General features: G+C 38.5%; 1 protein-coding gene across 1 annotated transcript in view; it reads left to right on the top strand.

Annotated features, from left to right (window-relative positions):
* syne2b (spectrin repeat containing, nuclear envelope 2b) overlaps positions 1 to 24,217 on the top strand; it is a 123,570-nt gene that overhangs the window by 30,680 nt on the left and 68,673 nt on the right. Inside the window, 30 exon segments of the mRNA XM_048205700.1 lie at positions 699 to 978; positions 1,198 to 1,527; positions 1,669 to 1,998; positions 2,596 to 2,767; positions 2,770 to 2,924; positions 3,017 to 3,361; positions 3,499 to 3,677; positions 3,777 to 4,092; positions 4,203 to 4,367; positions 5,840 to 6,187; positions 6,301 to 6,437; positions 6,628 to 6,769; positions 6,900 to 7,073; positions 7,147 to 7,221; positions 7,332 to 11,441; positions 12,148 to 12,253; positions 12,256 to 12,311; positions 12,429 to 12,584; positions 12,696 to 12,961; positions 13,082 to 14,664; positions 14,667 to 15,142; positions 15,302 to 15,636; positions 15,869 to 16,013; positions 16,184 to 16,384; positions 16,479 to 16,738; positions 17,853 to 18,012; positions 22,115 to 22,270; positions 22,826 to 22,966; positions 23,544 to 23,726; positions 23,899 to 24,036. Coding sequence (XP_048061657.1) covers positions 699 to 978; positions 1,198 to 1,527; positions 1,669 to 1,998; positions 2,596 to 2,767; positions 2,770 to 2,924; positions 3,017 to 3,361; positions 3,499 to 3,677; positions 3,777 to 4,092; positions 4,203 to 4,367; positions 5,840 to 6,187; positions 6,301 to 6,437; positions 6,628 to 6,769; positions 6,900 to 7,073; positions 7,147 to 7,221; positions 7,332 to 11,441; positions 12,148 to 12,253; positions 12,256 to 12,311; positions 12,429 to 12,584; positions 12,696 to 12,961; positions 13,082 to 14,664; positions 14,667 to 15,142; positions 15,302 to 15,636; positions 15,869 to 16,013; positions 16,184 to 16,384; positions 16,479 to 16,738; positions 17,853 to 18,012; positions 22,115 to 22,270; positions 22,826 to 22,966; positions 23,544 to 23,726; positions 23,899 to 24,036 — 11,620 coding nt within the window.

Below are 24,217 nucleotides of genomic sequence, written 5' to 3'. Positions count from 1 at the left end.
GCAATTCTGAGAAAATTGGACTTTATAACTCAATTGCAAGTTTATACCTCACAATTCTGAAAAAAGAAGACATAAATTCACAATTGCAAGATGTAAACTCGCAATTGTGAGAAAAAAAATGTCAGAATTGTGAGATGAAAAAGTTGCAATTATCTTCTAAATTGTTTTATTCTGTGGCGGAAACAAGCTTCCATAGTGGTCAGTAACAAATCTGGGAAAAATGCTAAAAATTCTGTCCAGGAAAATGTTTAATTTGTGTGAATGTGAAAATAAAATAATACTGGCACAAGTTGCATATCCAAATGCATGCTATAAGCAACCCAAACTCGCAGCATGAGATGGAGTTCATTTGTGAGCCGCTCCAAGATACTGTAAATGATGTAAACGAACACAGTGCCGCACTTCATTAGGTTAAACCATCAATGTGATCATTGCTCTAAGCCATATCGTGATTTCAATTTTATTTAAATTGTGCAACTTATTATTAGATTTTATTAAGCCCCTGCAGTTCCCCCATTTTCACTGAGCAAGAAAGCTTTGATGTGCACAAGAATTGCTTGTGAAAATTGCAGTTAAATTACATATACTGCCTTTCCACAACAAAAAGAATTAATGACCCGTGCTAAATTTTGGGGAGCACACTCTTGATACTGTACATCCATAAACTCACAACTCTTACTTTCATCCTTAATCCACAGTGGTCGTATGGAGGCATTCAATGACCTGTTATCCACTGTAAGGATGCGTGGCCTGAGGGGAGACCCTTTCCTTAGAGACAGCGAGACCCTGATAGACCGGTACCACAGCCTGGGGATTCTTTTGGAGAATCAGGCCCAAGTCCACAAGATCCTCGATGAACAAACTGAAACATTCCAAACCAATGCAGAGCAGATCAGAGCCTGGATCAGAGATTTAAAGCAAGGACTTGAGTGCATAGGCACAGACACACCAAGCCAAAAGAAACATATGAATGCTCAGGTGGGTCTCCTAACCATCATTGTTTGGATTTTTTTAGCTGTGTTTTGCCAGGAAAAATATATATTCATACATTCTTAAATTTAAAGGAATAATAGTTCTGCCATAATTGAGTTGTTCTAAACCTGTATGACTTTTGTTTTTCTGATAAATACGAAACATCAATTTTTGAAGAATATTCTCAATGTATTTAGGCTGATTTGGATGTTTCTCTGTTTCAAGGCTGTTCTGAATCTAAGTGCTGAAGGTGATTCTAAACTGGTGGCTCTGAAAGAAGAGGGAGATGCTTTGTGTGCTCATGAGATTTTGGAGGACACCAGAAGACAGGAGCTCATTCACACCTTTAGAAACATTGAAGATGAGTGGAAAAGGGTTCTGGATATAGCTCAACAACTAAAACATCAGGCAGAACTCCAAGACACACTCTCCAGGGAACTAAAATATCTACAGGCCCAGGAAGAAAGCACCCAATCCTGGGTAAGAGAACAACTGCAAATGCTACACTGTCTGGGGAAGGAACATGAGCCACAAGAAAAACTAATCAAAGTACAGGTAAGGGCAGACGAAAAGGTTTGTTTTAATTGAAAAGTCCTTTTCAGGACTCTCAAATGATTCTTACCTACTTAAATCTGAAAGGTAAATTTTGCTTGCAATGCACATTATGTTGAGGAGTAATGCTTGTATATCCTTTAGGCTGTCTTAGACCTTGCTGATGAAGCAGATTCCAGATTGACCAGTTTACAGAGACAAGGAAAAAATGTATGTTCTTATAAAGAGCTTGACAATGAGAGGAGGAGCCACATTGACCAAACCCAGAGATTGATAGAAGAGGAGTGGAGGAAAGTGCTACAACTTGCCCAAGAGCTCAAGAAGAAGGTCAAGCATGAGGAATCTCTCTACAGATTGTTACAATCCTTCTGTGATCAGGGTGAGGACACTCGATCCTGGATTGGACAGCTCAGAGAGACCCTGGATTCCCTTCATGTGACATCTTCCATTCAAGAGAGGCTAAATGGAGTTGAGGTAATAGAGAGGAATATTTAACCCTTAAATGGTTTCTGTATAGGCCTACTGGGGGATACAAACATGTGAGAGGCTCGGGGAGGGACAGTGAGTGAGTGGGCCTAATTTATGATAAAATGTTAGGCCTATTGAAAATAGGGCAACTGCTTGGGTCAAGTGACTTCACTCACCTCATCTTTATTTAAAAGAATAATGGCAGTATGTTGTAAGAAATCCTCTGGTCTTAAGGTAAATGTTGATATTTTGTCTATTAACTACATTTGTAGGGACTTCCCAGTCAAAATATTTTTTCTTAGCATGAAGCAAAAGTTATGTTAAAACAGATGAAAATCTAAGGGCATACTCTGGCTTATATATCAGATGACTAAAAGTAGCTGACACATCTTAAGCATTCAAAATGTGAGATGTAGGGCTTCACAAATATCACTGCTGTATAATGTGATAGAAATGGTCTTATTCCATAGTTAAGAAACAAGGCTATAAATCCTGGAACAGTAAATATTTATTGAAAACCTATAAAAGTTATGATGGGCTGCACAAATGTATGATGAATAAACACATGATGTTCTAGATAAATATCTTGGTTTTGTTTTTTAGGCAGTACTAGCTCATAGATCTGAGGGGGACTGTAAACTTGCTGACTTAAAGGCGAAGGGAGAGACTCTATTTTCCTATGAAGATCTAGAAGAGGACAAATTTCAGACAATCCAACAGACATTACAAGATGTACAGCGAGAGTGGACAGGAGTTTTGATGGATGCTCAAGAGCTGAAAACCAAGCAGAATTTGAGGATGCTCTTTCTAAGGATCTTCGGGATCTTCAGGAACAGGAGGAGAACACTCAATCTTGGATCAAAGAGCAGCATCAGAAGATCGAATTGCTGGGTGAAGATACTCAGTTACAAGAGAGAATGAATGGAGCTCAGGTAAGAGATAAAGTGTGATATTTCAACTTTCAACAAATATGTACTTAAAAAAACAGTCTGACTTACTTGTTTTAATGGTTTGTTTGCTCTAGGCCATTCTGAACTCAGAATCAGAGGGAGATTACAAGCTTGCCACCCTGAGGAGGAAAGCAGAGGGTCTGTGCTCCCGAGAAGGCCTGGAGGAGAAGAGAAAACAGGAAATCCAACTGAAAATAAAATCCATTGAAGATGAATTGAAGAAGGTCCTGGCTAGAGCTCAGGAACTAAAGAACCAGGCTGAGCTCCAGGATTCTCTTGCAAGGGAGCTTCAGAATGTATATACCCAGGAGGAGATCACCCGGTCCTGGGTGAAGAGCCAGAAAGATGGCCTGGACTCACTGGGGAAAAGCACTCATGGTACAAAGGACCAGATTGAGGAGAGACTAAGCAAAGCACAAGTAAGTAGTATAATATGGAGGAACTGAATAAAAAATGAAGGAAACTTTAAATTCTGCTGATGATGTCCATAGTGTAATGCTTATTTAAACAGTGAAAAAGTGGCAGTCAAGAACAAGTATACCCCTCTGTCTTTCAGGCAATTCTAAGTCTTCACTCTGAGGGCAACTCTAAGATTGCAGCCCTGAAAAGGTCAGTAGACCATCTATATACCCGTGAAGATCTTGATGAAGACACAAGACATTCTCTCATTGAGAAAATGAAAAATGTAGAGGAGGAATGGAAGGCAACACTGCAGCAAGCACAGGATCTGCATAGGTTTGAAATAATAATTCTATATGTAAATAGTAGTTGTACAGAGCACTAACAGATGATTCAAATATTATATTATATTATATTTATTATATTATTCCGCAGTCTGCTGAAAAGTGTAGTGGAACGCCTGGTGTCCTGTCAGTGTCAGAAGGAGCAGCTTCAGTCTCGTCTGGAGCAAGTGAAACAGCAGACAGCTGCATTGCCACGCCACTTCCCTTGGCCGGGTTTAGGGGATCGAAGGCACACAGTGGAGCAGGCCAAGAGTTTGCTAGACCGTACCAGAGCCCTGACCCCATCTCTGTCTGCTGTCCGAGCGCTCGGGAGGGAGATGAGCCAGCTGACCCGTGATTCCAGCTGGATCGATCCATCCTGGGCCACCATGGAGGAGTGCATACCTGAGTTGATCAAAGAAATTACAGTAAGGCTGTAGAGGAGTGCTGTGCTAAATATTTCTGACTAATTATGACTAATAGATAATAGAAACTAGATTTATGTGTTTAAAGTTCTTTTGTATGTGTGCTTGTATAGGAGTTTTGTGTAAATCTTGAAGAGGAAATCCGGAGAGAGCGAGTTTGTGCTCAGCTAGTTGAGCAGCACACCGTAGCTCAGGATTGGCTGAGAGAGCAGGTCAAAAGTTTCGGTGCCCTGCCCACTGACCGGCATGAGTTACAAGGCTCTATTAACACTCTTAAGGTCTGATTGAATTCCTTGTTATTATATGTATTTATTAGGACTGTCAGTTTAATGCATTTGTTTAATTTTAACTTAAATGTTTAAAAAAAAATAAAAGGTAACACTTTACTTGAAGGGGTGTGCATAAGACTGACATGACACCTTCATAATCTTGACATGACATGTGTCATGAATATGAAGGAGGTTTTATGAATGTTTATGACAACTGTCATTAAGTGTCATTCGCTCAATTACGTCATTTTTAATGCAAAGATGACATTGTTTGAGATGTCTGAGTTATGACAACTTGACATAAACCAATACATCATAACCTGTCAGTGTCTTTGTCATGACAACTTGACATTAGCAAAACATCATAACCTGTCATAAACATGACATAGCAGATTAATTATCAAACTTAAAAAACTACTTAGCTTTATGGGTTAACATTACATTACATTATTTTGGTAACATTTCAGTATAGGGAACACATTTATAAACGATTAACTATGACTTTTCCCTCAATAAACTCTTAATTTACTGGTTATTATAGTTAATTGTTAGGTTTAGGTATTGGGTAGGATTAAGAATGTAGAATAAGGTCATGCAGAATAAGGCATAAGTACTAATAAGTACTAATGAATAGCCAATATTTTAGCCATATGAATGCTAATAGTAATAAGCAACTAGTTAAAAGACCCTAAAATAAAGTGTTACCATTATTTTATAACAGTGTCATCTTTTTTAAGAAATTTGAAATTGTCTATTATCTGACCTTCTGTTGGTGGAAACTTAAAAAAAAAAACAAAAACAAAAAAAACATGAAATGAAAAATAGTCGTGACGCTGTTATAAAATTATTTGTCAGAGTATTGTCACTTAATGACATTTTAATGACAAGTTCAATTTGTACCACTGTACTTCAGCTCAAGATACATATTCATGACACTATTATAATGGACTCATGACAGCCAATGTCAAAATCAAGCACATGACAGTTTAATGTAATGTTAACCCATAAAGCTAAATGATGTCAAGTTGTCATGACAAAGACACTGACAGGTTATGATGTATTGGTTTATGTCAAGTTGTCATAACTCAGACATCTCAAACAATGTCATCTTTGCATTAAAAATAACATAATTGAGCGAATGACACTTAATGACAGTTGTCATAAACATTCATAAAACCTCCTTCATATTCATGACACGTGTCATGTCATGATTATGAAGGTGTCATGTCAGTCTTATGCACACCCCTTCAAGTAAAGTGTTACCAAATAAAAGAAATTAAATAAGTTTCCTGACCCCTTTGAATAAGGAATTTTCTTACCATGAGCAATTCAAGCATGTATTTCCTTGTAATCAACTGGATTAAAATTTTTTAATCATTTGACAGCTCTAATATTTTTCCCTTTTTCATCAAATACTGTATGTTAATTAATAAAATCATAAATATTTTATTGTAATACTGTAAGCTTGTTAACCTTTCTAGGCACTTCTTCAGACCGTAGACAGGGAGAAGAGAGAAATGAAAGAACTGGATGCAGTTAAAGATTCTCTGATGCACCTTTGCACTCCAGGAGGTTGTGATACACTGACCTTAGAGGTCAGCCATCTTCATGACCTCTGCGTGTCCTCGGAAAAGGAGATGAGGGAACGGTTAGCTGTGTGTGAGGCCAGATTGAGTGATATTGACCTCAGGCTTGCTGGAAGGGCACAGATTCTGAGGGAGCAGGCAGAGAGCCTCCTGGTTGAGCTCCGTACTCAGGACCACACTTTAGGATTTCTAGTGGGTAGCCAGAATATCAGCCAGCTTCAGGAGAACTGGCATAGCTTCAAGGTATTATGGGAGTATGCTAATTATTCTGTGTTCAGTTGGTTTGTTCTAAAACTTAAAAGAAAAGTCAGTGAATCCTAACATTACTATTTTCCTTGTAAATTATTTTCTCATAGACATGTGAGAGAGACCTTGATGCTTTAGAGGGCAAAGTCTGTGATCTTGGTCAGGCCCTCCGAATGGTCCCGCCTGATGAGGAACCTCCTAGTGATGTCATTTCCGTAGTGGACACAGTTACACAACAATATTGCAGGTACATACAAACATGCCTGTCAATTATCAAGCTTTTTAAAACAGAAATGTCTAAAAAATAATGTATTTAAATATGAATTTATTTAATATAGCATGTTTATCGTACCATTATAGTATAATGTTGTATTATATTACAATATAATATTTATTTATTGGAAGTGCATTTTGGAGAATCATCATTTTTTTGTCAGTCTGCGATCGAAACTGTCGGAAAGGCAGAATGACTGTGCAGACAGCACTGTGCAGTGTGTGAGACAGGCCTTACAAAACATACAGTCATGGAACCAGATGACACATGCAAATCCTCCCTGCAGCTCAGCCTCATCCATGCAGGTGTGTTTGTGTCTTAATTTGCATACAGTATGTGAGTACACAGCAAAACACGGCATCTGCAGTATACTGGTCCATTTGAACAAGTAAGGTTGCTGTTACAGTATAAACATAAAACATTTTTACTCTTTAGGCTGCAATTGAGGAAGGTGCGAAACTGCGCATAAGCCTGCAGGTGGCGCTGTCCCATAAAGAACTGCTGAGGGACTGTTTAGGCCCTGATTTGGCTGGCAAACTTGAAAGAGACGGACTGAAAACTCTAAATGAGGCAGACACTCACATTAATGACCTAAAACAGGATCTTAAGGTAAGTATGACTCAATTCTATAGGATGGTGTTTTAAATGAAATGTGGTTTAAACACATGAGTTTCTGTTTTAGAATCTTGAAGAGAAGGTGAAGCAGGAAGCTCAGAGGTTTTCACTAGAGGCTCAAAGCATTCAGTTAGACTCACAGGTACAATTTTCACATTCAAAAACATGAAAACATATTTCTAGCCTTTTGTTGTATCCAGCCACACTAACAGACTACGTGCAGCAATAATGTAAGATAAATACCATCTGTAGGTTTCCGCTGTGACACCATCGACGAAGGAGTCTGAGCAGTTAGAATTTGTTTCTACCTCATCCTTTATCTCTGAGAGCTGCAAAATGATGGATAACAGTGAACAGGCTAAGGTACAGCCATCTGAAATCCCTGAAAGCAAGATACCTCTATGTGTAATTTCAGAAACTACAACAAAAACAGAAGTTCATTCTGTAAGAAAATCACCACCAGTATTAGAAACTGACACTGAACAGGCTGATGTCAAAACAACTGTACCGTTAATCACAGAGATGTTACCTGAACCAGAAATAAGAGTATATGATTCTGCTGTTCCTACAAGCAGCCATGGAACAAAAGAAGCTGAAAATGAGAATTTAATTCCTGTTGCTTTGGAAACAAAGGCTGATAATGATGTAATTGCAGAGGACAAGAAGTCCACTTCCTCGTCTGAAATTGTTTCTATCTCATCCTTCATCATTGAGAGCTGCGAAATGATCGATAACAGTGAACAGGCTAAGGTGCAGCCATCTGAAATGCCTGAAAGCAAGATACCTCTATCTGTAATTTTAGAAACTACAACAGAAACAGAGGTTCATGCTGCAGGAAAATCACCACCAATATTAGAAACTGACAAGGCTGATATCAAAACAACTGTACATTTAACCACGGAGATTATACCTGAACCAGGCATAAGAGTATATGATTCTGCTGTTCCTACAAGCATTCATGGAGCTGCTGAAAATGAAGCTGAAAATATGAATTTAATTTCTGTTGCTTTTGAAACAAAGACTGATAATGATGAGAATTCAGATGAAAAGAAGTCCACTTTCTCATCTGCAGCTCTCCACAGCTTGGAAACTACAGTGCAAGACACAGACTCTCAGTACTTTGGAATTCCAAGTCTGAGCACAAAAGGACAAGAAAGCCAGTTGTCTGTTGAGGTTGTGAGCTCTTTTGCAGATAGAGTGGAGAGTGTGAACACTGAAGCAATGACTGCAGAATCAGATAAAGAGGAAGAGGGCTCATATATTCCACATTTTCAAGAGGAACCTGGTAAAGAAGGTGAAGCACAAACAAAAAGGGTTGCTGCACTCATTTTAGATGTGGATACTGTGCACATAGAGAGTGCAGACACAGACAGTACAGTGAGGACAGCCTCTCCTAGTGCTATTGCAAATGAGAAGACATTGTGTCAAACAATGGAAAAACAAGATGATGGAACTTTGGCCTCTCCAGAAGCTGAAATTTCTGACATAGCAAAAGAAGCAATCGGTATTCAGTCTTTTCTCAATGAGGCAGGTATGGTGAGTGTATCAGAAATTAGTTCAGCAATAGAACCAGAACAGCTAACCGATATAGACACTAACAGACAAGTGCAAACAACCGCAGCTCCACTTGCTGGAACACAAGGTAGTGGAGATGCTGCTTCAAGAAGTATTGGAACACTTTCTTGGAACAATGGACCAAATTCTGCAATTGCTGACAGAGAGGGCAACTGGACTACAAATAATGGCCCTCGTGAAATCCAACGGCGATATATTATTCTAGACTTCCCTGAGGGGGAGGAGATGCAGAGACGTCATGCTCATGAAGCTACTCCTTTAAGGGAACCTACTGAGACACAGATTCAGGGATCAGAATGTTCAGCATCAGAAAGAATGGAGACAGAAGATGAGGCAAAATCTGCTGAAACAGAAACGGAGGTTCTAGCCAACACAAACAGACCATTGGACGCATCAGAGCAATCTGAACCGGTTGAAGTAAACCAAAAACTACCACCAAGGCAGGTTGGAGAAGTCATGGATGTCATTGTAGAAGAAGAGACAAAGAAGACCTTGTCAGGTGATAAAGCACAATTCATAGAAGTTGATCCTACACCTCCAATCCAAACAGACAAGATGAATGTCTCAACACTAGAGGAGAAACCTGAAGGGGAAGAGGCCATGGACGTCATTTTGAGAGAAGAGACAAAGACCCCATCAGGTGGTGAAGCACGATCCACAGAAATCGAACCTAATCTGACACCTCCAATCAAGCAACGGAATGACTGGGACACTGAGGTACAATCCGAAAGAATGAATGTCTCAATGACATCAGAGGAGAAACCTGAAGTTGGAGAGGCTGCAGATGTCATTGTAGAAGAAGAGACAAACAAGATCCCATCAGGTGATAAACCACAATTCATGGAGTCTGAACCTAAACTGATGCCACCAGTCAGGGGAAGAAATATCCAGTCAAACAAGGTAAATATCTCAACACAAATGGAGAAAAGTGAAGGTGAAGAGACCATGGAAGTCATTGCAGAAGAAGAGGCAAAGACGACCTCATCAAGTGATAAAGCACAATCAATAGAAGCTGAACCTAAACTGACACCTTCAATCAAGCAGCAGAATGACCAGGAAACTGAGGTCCAGTCAAAAAAGGTGGATGTCTCACCAGAGGAGAAAACTCAAGGTGGAGATGCCATGCATATCATTAATAAAGAAGAGACAAATAAGACAGGTAAAAAAGCACATTCTATAGAAGCCGAACCTAAACCAACACCTCCAGTCAGGCGAAGAAATGAGAAGAAGATTGATATCCAATCAAACAAGGTGAATATCTTAACAACATCAGAGGAGAAACCTGAAGGTGTAGAGGCCATTGATGTCATTGTGGAAGAAGAGATACAGATGGCTCCAACAGATGATAAAGTACAATCCCTAGAAACAGAACCTAAACCGACGCCACCAGTCAGGCGAAAAAATGAGAGTGAAACTTATGTCCAATCAAACAAGGTAAAAGTGTCAACAACAGCAGAGAAGAAACTTGACGGTGGGGACACCATGCATATAACTGAGGAGGAAGTGACAAAGAAGGTCACCTCTGTTGATGAAGCACAATCCATAGAATTTGAGCCTAAACCAACACCACCAGTCAGAAAACGGAATGAGGGTGAAACTGAGGTCAAGTTTGATATGATGGATGTCACACCAACACCTCCCACCAGACGACATAAAGGTGACAATTTATCTTCAAACCTTGAATCACAGATAGAGGGAGAAGTACTTCCCACTCCACCAAGCAGAAGACGTAAAGAGAGAATGGAAAGTGAGAGGTTTTCACTTGATTTTGAGTCCCAACCCACACCACCAGCAAGACGACGTAAAGAGAAGGAAGATAGAAGATTATCGCTTGATCTGGAGACCCAACCCACACCACCAGCAAGACGACGTAAAGAGAAGGAAGATAAAGGATTGTCACTTGATCTGGAGACCCAACCCACACCACCAGCAAGACGACGCAAAGAGGAAGAAGATCAAAGACTGTCCCTTCATTTGGAGACTCAACCAACACCACCAGCAAGACGACGCAAAGAGGAAGAAGATCAAAGACTGTCCCTTCATTTGGAGACTCAACCAACACCACCAGCAAGACGACGTAAAGAGAAAGGAGAAGGTCAAAGATTATCAGTGGATCTGGAGACTCAACCCACTCCACCATTAAGAAGATGTAAGGATAAACCAGAGAGTGAAACATTATTTTACAGTGCTGAATTAGGAAAAAGTGATGATGGACAAACCAGTGAACATAAAGACAGCAAAGAGCCCACTGTTAAACCAACTCCACCTGTCAGACGCAAAATTAGTAGAGTAGAAAGTGATGTGACAATGGCAAAACTTACACCACCAACAAGAAGGAAAGATAGTAAGGTCGAAAAAGAGATAGAGGCAGGTTCTTTTAAATTGAAAGAAGAGATGAGCATAATTAAACCAACTCCACCTCTGAGGCGAAAAGACAGCCAAGCAGAGACTGAGATAGTTTCCACCACTCCTGTCCTACCAACTCCACCAAGCAGGCGAAAGAAAGATCAAATAGAAGTTGACAGCATTCCATTAATGCCGGAAGAGCCACAGGTGATACCAACTCCAACAACCAGCCACAAAGAAAGTTCAGGGAATGAAAAGGTTTGTGCAAAACTGGAAGTGGAAGCTGATGTTGAACCAATAACTAAACAGGAAGATAAAGAGGTGTGTGACACAAAGCCATTGATTGGTCGTGAGCAGCAAGAGGAGGGGCAGGACTCTGATATCTTGGTCCCAGAAACCATAAGTGTAGTCAGTCAAACAGAGAGCATCACTGACATTCAGGTAACTTTAAAATGCATGATTCTACCAAAGGAACAAACCTGCATGATGGTGTGGCATCTGCATGATGGACTCTGATGGAGTTCTTCAACTGAGGATGTGTGCTTTTAGGGCCAAAATAAAGTGGTGTTAAGCAATTTCATTATTTGGTTTGCAGTGTGAAATTGATCCACTTTGCAGTAATACAAGTGTCTCCATTACCAAGCACAGCTAACACATTAGATTTTAACTCTGATGGAAAAAACAATCTTCTAACAAAGTTTCCATTAACACCTGTGGCTCCTGAATTGGCTCCTTTTTGTGTCTTCATATGTTGTTGTGGATTCACCTGCCTTACCACAGAGACAATCCATCACATTTTGCACCATGCACAGAGTTACCACTGCCTTCTATCAGTGAATAAAGATTGCATTCTTTTAATATTGTCATGCTTATAGAGAAGGCATAAACGATTTTCTTTCAGTTCCTTATGGCACTGAGTATGTTTGGAATGGCTTTTGAGTTTGATTTTGTTGGGGGGGGGGTTGTTTTTTTTGTTTGTTTTTTTTAAACATGGTTGAGTTTAATTGCTTGAATTTACTTCATTTACTGTTCTAATTACTCAGTTGTGTCTACAATCATTTATCCTATGTAAGTAAGGTAATGTATTGTAGTTGCTAGTCTTCAGTACAACAATTAGTTTACTCTGTTAATTTTTAATGTTTTGCAGCCACAGAATCAAGATGTGGATGTTTCTCCACAAGTTGGTCCCACCACTGAAATCTCTGAGAGTCTAGAAGAGGAAGAGGAAGAACCAAAGGGACCCACAATGAAGGATATTTCATGGAGATCAAAAATATGACTGAAAAAAGACCAAAAAGTGTACTCATGGAGGTAATGTTTAAATTAATCAATTTAAACAGTGTCAATACATAAACATAACATAAACAAACATGAATAAATGTGCATTGTGTCAGCTGTCTTTTCAGAAAGCTTTTATTATTTTTTTAGGGTGTACCACATGAAAGTACAGAGAAACTTCTTGACACATCCAGCACTGATCTTGAAGCTCAGTTAAAAAGACTAGTGTTCCATTTACTGGACCTTCGAACTTGCCCAGCTGCTCTGAACACTGCAGACATGGCCAAACAACTAGAGGAGGCTGAGGTGTGTTAACCCCGATTTTTCTGTAGCATATTGCCTATTTAAAATGTAAATGCAGTGTTGCTGTAGGTGAGCTAATTTAGTATTTTCTACTGTATTGTTATATTATTTTAGGAATGTAGAAGGTGTGCCCAGAGACAGGTATCTATGATGTCTAGGCAAGACCAGGCTAATGGAGACATTGGCACTCTCACTAATGGCACAGTTCATGAGGGCATGCAACAGCTAAGCGCCCAATGGAGTGCAGTTTTGTGGGATGCAGCAAGCTCTGTTCACTCCAAGGAAGTACAACTACAGATGGTTACAGATTTTAACAATCAGACCCAGAAAGTCAAAGCTACTCTGGAGAGACTCAAAACTGAGCGTGAGGCGCTAAGAATGTGAGTATTTACTATTAAGCAAGTTGTTTTCTGTAATTATCACACTGGAAACTGAGCTATTGCTGTATTAAATCTATGGTTATTAGGAAGGAAACATAAATGTGTCTTGTATATCTCTAGATCTCCAGCTGTGAGCAGTTTTGCTGAGGAGGAGAGGCTGCGCTCTTTCTTGAGAAACATGGAGCAGGAAAGGACAGCTCTCGGTGAGCTAATTCAAACTTGTGCAAAACTGTCCCCCCACCTCAGTCTCCCTGAGAGACAAGCAGTGGAAATACAGCAAAACAACTTGCAAAGCCAGTGGAGGGCCCTGGAGAATGATGCAGAGATTGCTCTTTACATGGTTAATGCTTATGCTAAAGAAAGTGGCAGCCTTCTTCAAGAGGTTGGAGCCTTAAAAGACCATCTCGAGAACATTCAGAAAACCTTGGATGCATCGAAATCCTCACCAGTTTCATGGGATGGCAAGAGAGCTCAAGAATTTATGAATATAAATGCTGATCTCACTTCCACCCATCAGCAGTACCTCTACCTTCAGCAGACATCTGAGGCACTTGCACAAGAATTCCAATTCAAGGCAGAGACATCCAGCATAGAGCAGGACCTTCAGTGTATCAAAGATCAGCTGGATCAAATGGGCGAACAGTTAGCAGCTGCAACCCCCAGCAGCAGCAACCCAACTTTAAGTAAAATTGTAAAAGTAATGACAGATGCTCTAGCTTGGGCCAAGCAGACAGAATTTGATATCAAAGGACGACAGAAAAAGGTGTCTCTGCTTCCAGAAGAGGTCCATCGACAGATTAAAGATTTAAAGAAATTGCAGTCAGAGATGAGCTCCAAGCAAAGCCAGTTGAAGTCTTTGGTTGAGGAAGTCAATGAGCTGATTCATGACCTAGATGAAGCTGATGTTTCAATGGTGACTTCATCCTTGAAGGCCCTAGAGGATTTGTCCAAATCAACGGCAGGAAAACTGGCCAAGGCAGTTCACGAGATGGAGTCAGGGCTTCAAACCCGAGAGAAGATGTCAGAGCAGATAGCAGATGTTGATTCCTGGGTGGTTGGACATCTCCAGAGAGAAGCTTTGAGGAGAGAGGATTATCAAAGTTTGAGTCCGGCAGACCTGGATCGCAGGTTGAGGCAGATACAGGACACTCTTGGAGAGGCAGAAAAGCAGTCCGCTGTCACGGAAGCCCTTCTGATGAAAAGCAGAGACATTGCATCAGAGCTAAGTGTCTCAGAGAGTACTCAGCTCAATGGGAAACTCACCAACCTTCAAGAGGACATAAAAGGTATTGTTGTCTATGAGAAGGCATGTTGCCAGAAAGTTATGGATGTCATACAGAGCCAAGAATCCTCTCAGAGGAAGGTATCATCTCTTGAGAACAGCCTGAGACAAATGTTAGTTGATTTAAAAAGACACAGGTTTCCAATTACCAAGGATACCCTCTCTGTTATCGAACCCTTTAAACAGATGATTGTGGAGCGCAAATCTCAGGTTGAACAAGTCAGTCCCTGTGCAGAGGACAAGAGAAGAGAGCTATTATGTGTTATCACTGAACTGCACCACAAAATGATCGATTTGGATCTCAAAGCACAAGCTCATGAAAGGTACTTGAGCCTCAGTCAGAGCATTGAAAAACTAAAGGAAGAAATGGAGGCACAGATTCCAAGGACCAAAGATGAGAGCATCAACAAAGAGGAACGCTACAAGCCTGTCAAAACATACTGATCCAAATCCCTTTAATAAAACTCTTGTGTGAGGAAACAAGAGTTGAACTCCAGGAAATCATAGCAGATCTTTATCCATCTCAGATCTGTGCTGAACAAACAAGACTCAGTCAAATTTTGGAGAGTCTCAACACCTCAGAATTGACAGTGAACAATAATCTTCAGATACTGGAATGGGATCTGCTGAAACATATTCACTACCCATCAGAAAAGAGAGTACTTAAGCAGTTCCTCAAAGACACCAATGAGGAGCTAGAAAAGTCTTGTAATATTGAACCAAAAGAAGCAGTCATTGAAAAGCAACTAAGAAAGTACCTTGTGCTCAGAAAGACTGTAGAATCTAGAATGCGAGTGCTTGCGTTTCTTGAAAAAAAGATTGGGGCTCAACCTCCACAGGACTCCAAACAGCTTACTTGCTTGAAGGATATGGTTTTGGAAAGGTGTGACCAACAAATGGTGAGTTTATGATGTGTTTCATCTTCACAATTTCATGGACCTATTTCTTTGCGATATAATTGGTATAAACATAAATGTTTAGAAACATACACAGAATCTTTATTGAAAATATACATTTAAGCATATAGACTTCAAGGAAGATTTCTGCTCTCTTTTCAGATGAGTTTAACTAAAGCCAAAGAACTGTTGAGGAACTACACCAAGGCAGTGAACAATACCATTTGGTTCCTGCAAAGAGCTGCATTGGTCCTTCTACCCTCAATGTGCTCTGCTAGAAGCTGCTCAGAAAGACTCAAAGACACTCAGCAGACTTTATTGACACTAGACACAGAATTCCAGTCACATATTTCACAGCTCCAAACTCAAACCCCACAGCATCCCTGCTTCAATCCACAGCAAACTGAATTTCTACACATAGAGGTTCTTGGAGGGCTCCTGGTCAGGCTATCGACCCTCAAGGCCCAGGCCCAAATACAACTAGAATCTCTGAAGAGGTACTTAGTATGACACCTCGTTCATACTGTATAAGAACACAGTTTTTCCTCACAGTTCATGACCATAATCACTAATAAATTTGTGAGATAATTTATCTAATTAGATAATTAGCATTTATTTTATATACAGTATGCTCACTATGCTTATCAAATCTTATCATCATAATATATCCTGTCATCAATTTCTAAATTTCAAAATGTGGAAAGTAACCAATTTCTTGTCCATAACAAGGTGTGTTGAGTGCCAGAAACATTCACGTAAATGCTATGAGGAGCTTTGCCAGCAAGTGAGAGACTCGGAAACATTGCTATCACAATGTGCTTCCAAAAAAATTACCTCACACAAAGACTGCAAAGACCAGCAACTGAAACTCAAGGTAAAGGCAAATAAAACCCTTTTCTGTAGAACAACTAGCATTTGTTAGCTTTAGCTCCCCATGTAGCCAAAAGATCTGTATCATTTATCTGTTTTGCCAACTAATGCAATGAGATACATATGGTTTGGCTGTTTGGCCAGTATATTCAAATCTATTCCTTATTTTTTTAGGCTCTGGTGGAAGAGATTGCCATGCTTCTTGGAAAACTGGAGAATCTGAGGGAGTGGTGTTTATTGTATGGATGCAGAGCCAACAGGGAGGATGCAGTGAATGACGTCTGGGTGCAGGTGGCAAGATTGCAGCGCTGTGCCAATGATCTGCAGACACGCTCAGAACAAATGGAAGCAGAGTGGAGCAGTGTCACAAGGAGTGTAAGTATTTTACCTTCTGTATATCAACATGCATGTGAAATAACAATAAGACTTGAAGACAAGAAGCTTGTTTTCCTTTGCTGTCATTCTGCAGGTGGAGCAGGCAGCCAGTGTGTTGGAGCAGATGGATGCGGAACTTCCAGACAGCAGCAGAAAGAATCTGACTGGTGACGAGCTGCAGGAACTGCTGCTATTCTGTTCCCAGTACCAGGACAGACTGGACTGCGAACACAGAGCTCTCTCTGCGTTGGAATTAAGAGTTGCGAGGTTGCTTGGTGTTCCCCCCCACCTGGAACAGGCCCCGCCCATCGAGCTGTGCCAAAAGCTTCAAGCCCTGCAGGAGCGTTACCATAGGTCAGAAATCTACTTAGCCTATTACTAATTGGTGGGGGGTTTTCAGTTTTCTTTTCTTTAAAGGTCCCGTTCTTCGTGATCCCATGTTTCAAACTTTAGTTAGTGTGTAATGTTGTTGTTAGAGTATAAATAAAATCTGTAAAATTTTAAAGCTCAAAGTTCAATGCCAAGCGAGATATTTTATTTAACAGAAGTCGCCTACATCGAACGGCCGGTTTGGACTACATCCCTCTACTTCCTTCTTTAATGACGTCACTAAAACAGTTTTTTGACTAACCTCCGCCCACAGGAATACACAAGAGTTGCGTTTGTAGAGTGTGTTTGTCGCCATGTCGTCGAAACGCTGTTATTTTCATAACGTGGTCCAATCACCGGGTCTGATTCCGGCTCAAATTGATAGGGTAAAATTAAAGACATGTTTACAATAACACTGAGCGCGTGCATCTCCACGTTATGGTAAGAGGCGTGACCTTTCCGGGCAAGGTTCGCTAAACTGCTGTCGAATCACAACACAGGAACCGCTGGCACAATCAGAACTCGTTACGTATTTCTGAAGGAGGGACTTCATAGAACAAGGAAGTCATCAGCCCGTTTTTATGACAGTGGAAACAGCGGTATACAGATAAGTAAATTATGTGAAAAATACTGTGGTTTTTTACACGCGAAACATGAACACATGTTATATTGCACACTATAAACACAATCAAAGCTTCAAAAAACCACGAAAAACGGGACCTTTAATCATATTCTAAGATATTTTAATTATCGTTTTCTCAAAACATTAATGACTTTTGCCTAATATTTCCAACTATGGACTCCATGTCCCAGTGGTTCATGCGTTAATTCCAAATCAGTGGGCTTACAGACTAAAGTGGGTCAACATTGGATGCCAACATCCCATCACAGAGAGGCCCAGCAAGCACATGCATACTTCTGAACATTAAACCACACAGTCTCAGCTAAATATTTTTATTTTAAGTTTACTCATGAATTTTTCGCTGAACAAGAACATACCAGTGTATGGATTCTGGGACATTTATCTGCATTTATAGCATCCATTTTTGCAGTATGGACTTGGACTGAGAGTTTAACATGTTTTGACTGTATTCTGCAGTCTGAAGGAGCGGAGCACTCAGGGTCAGAGGGCAGTAAGAACAGAGGTGGAGGAAAGGGGACGAGTGCAGGAGCAGCTGGAGGGAGTCAGAGAATGGCTGGAATCTGCCATCTCTCTCCTCTCTGTACTGGAGCACGAACCCAGCAAGAAACAGCTACAGGTTAGTCACCTGTCTTGTGACTTGTCAGGTCTTATCCAGTTTAGATGTTTTTTTACATGACATGAATTAAAGAATTGGATTATAACTTTGCACAGGCTAGGTTGGTACAGTAAGAAAATCTATCGCTCCAGCCTGAGAATTACTAAAGCTTATGAGATGGAAAAGAAGGAAGGGGGATTTGCCATTGACACAATGTTCCATTTGTCCCTGACTGCGACCAGCAAACTTCATTATCTCTGCCCTGAATAATACCTCTCACTCGTGAAGTCCCTTTTGTGTTGGGAAGTAGCTAGCAACAGCTAACAACACTACTAGCTTGCCTACATTTTTCAGTAGCATGACAGTTGATCGGCTTTCAAAACAGTGTAGCTTTTTTTAATTGCAGTGTAGCAGCAGCAAACTGCTTCATTGATGCCTAATGATTCCATGTCATTTTGTTTGTTTGTGAAACATTTAGTTCAGTTCTATTGGAAGTAGTCTTCCAAAAGGAAATCCTCATTGTTTTTGCACCAGAGAAATATGTTTTTTGTTTTGTTTGTTTTGTTTTGTTTTGTTTTGTTTTGTTTTGTTTTGTTTTGTTTTGTTTTGTTTTGTTTTGTTTTGTTTTGTTTTGTTTTGTTTTGTTTTGGATTCAGTGTGCCCCAGACTAAACAGATCTCATGACATACTGGAAAAGCAAAACAAATGCACATTTTACAAATGAATAAACCCGAATGAACCCTGACATATTAATGAATTCTGCAATGAGGTTTGTGTCTGGGCAGCAGAGGCTGATGAAATGCTGTTTAGTCATAGGTTTCGTTGCTCAATATTGGTTGTTCCAACCAGGCTGTTTTGAGTTACAAGCAATTTGTAGAAATGGAAACCAAGAAATCATTAAAATATCCTGTTGTTTACAGCTGTTGCTGGTTAAGACAAAGCGTTGCACTTTATCGCTTCATGTCTAGTTAGAACACTGTGTGAAAGTGAGTTTTTTTATTGTGCTGAATAGGCTGTTCCATCCAATCAGTTCAAACAGACACTGTTAAAGATTCAAAAACTTTTAAACAGTTATTCTCTCTCAAACACACACTGCTATAGACTCATTACCTCTTTACCACACACACAGATGAGAGGGCTAGTGTGTTAGTGTTCTGCTTAAATAGCTGAGTCATGTCCAACATTCCCACACAACCTTTCACTGTTTCAGATACACACACTCTCTTTCTCTCTTTTTCTCATTCACTCTCACAAGCACACACTTCAGATTCAGATTTTCCCACACACACACACACACATACATACACCTGTAAGTAGATATTCCAGGTTTGATCCCAAAGCCAATAATGATGTCAGCTAATGCACTCTCTCTCTCTCTCTCTCTCTCTCTCTCTCACACACACACACACACACACACACACACACACACACACACACACTCACACACACAATCCATCTTTCAGTTCAGTTTGCTCAAATGTGTCTTATATGATATTGCCAAAATGCTAAAGCAATAAAGGAACAGAATGTGTAGAAATAAGCATAAAAACATGAAGAACACAGACGCCAAATAGAAAGATCTGAATAGATAATCTCTTTTTCTCTCTCTAAAGCATGGTCCTTTCTGACTCTAAATCCCTCTGGGTTTTGGGGTAATTTTGGGATCTTGTTTATGCAGCTTTTCTTCCCATCTTAATGGCTCATTATAATATAAATAGAGGTTAGAAGCTTTATCTCACTAACTGGAGCCGGAGAGGTGAATAGGGTTGAAAGAGTTAGAGAGCTTTTTGAGTAGATTGTCCTGGTTCTGTTACCTTAAAGCTTGAGGAACTAAGAGCATCATCACTGACTGGTTCAACCAGTGAGACTAGTGCTAAATAGTGCTGAGAGATACAGGTGCTATGTGAATTATTGATATGCATAAACCGAATATTGCATTGTGCATCGTTTCCATGTGCTTTCTGATGTTCCTATAAATGTACAGTAAGTGTTTTCTTTATTATACCTTCTTCTTCTTTTTCTTTTTTTTGCTATTGTATTCAGTAAAATCTCAAAATCGAAATTCTGGGCTCTTTCCCACTGTTAAATGTATAACCTTTTTTTTTTTTTTTTTTCATATACAGTTGCAAGAAAAAGTATGTGAACCACTTGCAGAATCTGTGAAAATGTGAATAATTTTAACAAAATAAAGGAGATAATGCAAAATGCATGTTATTTTTTATTTAGTATTCTCTGGAGTAAGATAGTTTACATTAAATATGTTTACATATAATCCACAAGACAAAAAAAATAGCTGAATTTATTAAAATAACCCCATTCATAAGTATGTGAACCACTGATTCTTAATACTAGTTACCTGGAGTAATGTAAAGTTAAATGTAGTTACCTGGATGGTCTACGACTGTTTTTTTGTTTTGTGATGGTTCTTCATGAGTCCCTTGTTTGTCCTGAGCAGTTAAACTGAGCTCTGTTCTTCAGAAAAATACTCCAGCTCCTGCAGATTCTTCAGTTTTCCAGCATCTTTTGCATATTTGAAAGAAAGGGTTCAAATATAAGATTTTTTCTGAAGAGCAGAGCTCAGTTTAACTGCTCAAGACAAACAAGAGACTCATGAACAACCATCACAAAACAAACAAACAGTCGTAGACCATCCAGGTAACTACACACAGTATTAAGAATCAATGGTTCACATACTTATGAATGGGGTTATTTTAATAAATTCAGCTATTTTTTTGTCTTGTGGATTATATGTAAACATCTTTTATGTAAAATATCTTAATCAGGACAGTACTAAATAAAAAATAACATGCATTTTGTATCATCTCTTTATTTTGTTAAAATTATTCTGCAAGTGGTTCACATACTTTTTCTTGCAACTGTATATATATGTAAAAATGTATATATATTATATAAATAATATATATAAATTGTATAAACCTATTATATATATATATATATATATATATATATATATATATATATATATATATATAGGTTTATAAAATAAGTAATATTATTATTATTATTATTATTATTATTATTATTATTATTAATAAAGTAAACCTTATAAACAGTCTGCTTAATGTTTGCTAATATTTGTTATGATGTACAAAGAAAAATGAAAGAGCCTGAAGGGAAAATAATTTTTATTACTTATAAAATATTACTTATAAAATAATAATATAAAATAATAATAATATAATAATAATATATAATATTATTATTATATAATAATATAATAATAATAATAATAATAATAATAATATATTATATAGTTATATATTATAATATATTATAATAATAATTATAAAATAAGTAATATTTTTATAAGTAATATTTTATAAGTAATAAAAATTATTTTTTCATTTTTCTTTGTACATCATAACAAATATTAGCAAACATTAAGCAGACTGTTTATAAGGTTTACTTTATTAATAATAATAATAATAATATTACTTATTTTATAAGTAATATTATTATTAAAGTAAACCTTATAAACAGTCTGCTTAATGTTTAATGTGTTTGTGTATATATATATATATATATATATATATATATATATATATATATATATATATATATATATATATATATATATATATATTCATATTTTCATTTTTAATTTCCTAATTAATAATTAGTTTGATCATTTTGACTGTTTAATGTATATATATATATATATATATATATATATATATATATATATATATATATATATATATGCATATATAAGTGAATTAATTATATGATACGACAAGGTTAGTTCAGGTAGTCCAAAATAACATTTCTAAGAACTTGGCAGTGACACATAAAACATCATCTGAGATCTTTTTATTTTTATATCATAGTAACAACCCCAGGTTTCAAATGTTTTGTCACTCACTTTGCAAAGTTAATTCTGCCCTGAGTGAATGTTTGTGTTATGTGGGGAACCAGTCCAATTAAGTTACTTTTGCCGTTCTTGTTTATGACTCTACAATGAGCTTTGGTTTGGAAAAAACTCTTGTACCGAGAAGTATTTTTAAAATTAAATGGATAAAATGGAAATTGGTTATTTGTGCAGTACATAGATGTACTCATTACTAATGTAACCTAATGAGTAATGTCCCTTTTCGCTCAACAGGAGGTTCACTCACAGCTGTGTACCCAAAAGGCCATTCTGCAGCGTATTTCAGAAAGCTTGAAGATGATGTACTCTGACAAAAACACACCGATTCCTGAAGAGATAGAGGGACTGTTACAGGAAGTCTCACAGTCATTACAGGAAGTGGAGGAGCAGGTTTGATGCATTCTTTACAGTGGTTCTCAACTTATGTTTCAGGACCCAGATTTTACATTCATTAAAACAGACCTGCTATTTTTGATTTGAGAACTCATCCTTTATTATATGAGCAATATTTGTCTAAAACCTTTTTTCCTAATTTAATATAAAATGTTCTTGTTCGTCACTGAACTCATACAACTAAATGTGCTTCACACACCCCCTGTAAACATCACACTTGCTACAGTTTCATCTCATCTTTCATGAATTAAGAGACGAGAACATCTCACTCTAGAACAGTTAGATCCCTGCATCAGAGACACATAATCCACACGCATACTAATTCACTGGTTTAAGAGGTGTTGCATCATCCATATACACATTCAAACACACACACACGCACGTCTGTGACCGTAGTTAGGGTTTAGAATTCCTGTTACTAGAGTTTTGTCTCATAGACACTTATTGTGTCCATGTGTTTAATGCTTTTTACAAGTGAATATAGTAATTTTGTTGGTTTCAATTTACATTTGTTTGTTTTTATGTCCATTTCACTTGCTGTCTCGCTCACAGGTGAAGACAGCTGTGGAGAAAAGTGGCCCACTTCACAGGCTGGGTGCTAAAATCTCAGAGATTAAAGCAGGTCTGGGATCAGTTCAGAGCTGGTTAGAGCAGAAGAGCCTGAACTTCAGTGAAGCTGAGAGCACACAGAAGGTCAGACATGAGTTTAGTCTACTAAGTCTGAAACCTGTTTCACACATTTTGTGCTGTGAGCGTATATTCAAACTGGTGCCCATATAATAGGTTACAGTGTGGCAGATGTAACGTTTCATGTACGGTTTCAGTGCTGGGCCTATTTTTGTATTGATGAATGCTGAGGTCATTAGCATGAAGATGCACTATAAACTAATTTATCAACAATCTTTTTGCAATTTATGAAGAAATACATTGTAATGAGATGAAGTACTTTACACATAATTTTAACAAGTATAGCACTTGATGCATACTCCCAATAACAAATTTTAAATTTATTAAATTGATTTAAGCTGTTATTAAAGGAAATACACAATACAATAGCCCACAAATCACTTTATTTTTCATACTGTACTGATATGTTACAAAAAACATTGTCAGTCCGAAACTCAAAACGCACCTGCATTTGCTTATGGCATATAGGTGCAAGTTCTGTGAAACAGTGTTTTAAATGAGCTCTTTACCGTAAAGTCTAGAAACAGATTAAATAACCTACGGATGATTTAAAATGTGTTTTTTCTGTATTGATCCCTCGCAGCGAGTCTGGGACGAGCTGGATAATTTACACACACGTCTGACGGCAGTCGAGGTTGAGCTACAGGACGTGAGTGAAATGCATCCAGACGAGACCCGTCTGATTCTGGACAACCTGGCCAACACTCAGCAGACCCACACACGCCTCAACAAACAGGCTGAACAGAGAACCACCTTCCTCAGCAAGGTCACCTGAATAGACTCTCATGATGCTTTGCTGCACATTAAAGGAACATTTCACCTAAAAATTAGCAAAGAAGTTGAAAATGATAGATTCAGATGGAAGGAAAACAAGAGTTTCAGTGAATAATAACTTACTTTGTTACCTAAAGTATGTTATCTATACTGTCTCTGTGTAGGTCCGTGACTGGCTGCAGGAGCATGAAGAGATGGTGAAGGGGTCACAGAGCTGGATCTCCGAGGCTCAGTCCTGGCTTACGACACCCTGCACATACACCACTGCCAGATGCCTTGACAGTCATGTGAGCGCACTGCAGGTATTATTCTCAAAAACATCTTTATCATTTAGCTTACAGTTACTTATTACAGGAAAAGTCCTGCTAGAAGAAACCTGCATGGTTCCATTGTTGGGTTTGAACCTACACGTATTCGGTTACAGCCTAGTATATTAGGCTAAAGGCCCTATTGTATCATTTTCTTGTCTAATAATAATGTATA

This window comes from Megalobrama amblycephala, linkage group LG10 (genome assembly GCF_018812025.1).
Source record: "Megalobrama amblycephala isolate DHTTF-2021 linkage group LG10, ASM1881202v1, whole genome shotgun sequence".
Taxonomy (NCBI): Eukaryota; Metazoa; Chordata; class Actinopteri; order Cypriniformes; family Xenocyprididae; genus Megalobrama; species Megalobrama amblycephala.
The sequence above is the reverse complement of the archived record's forward strand: the minus strand, read 5'-3'. Positions and strand labels throughout refer to the sequence as shown.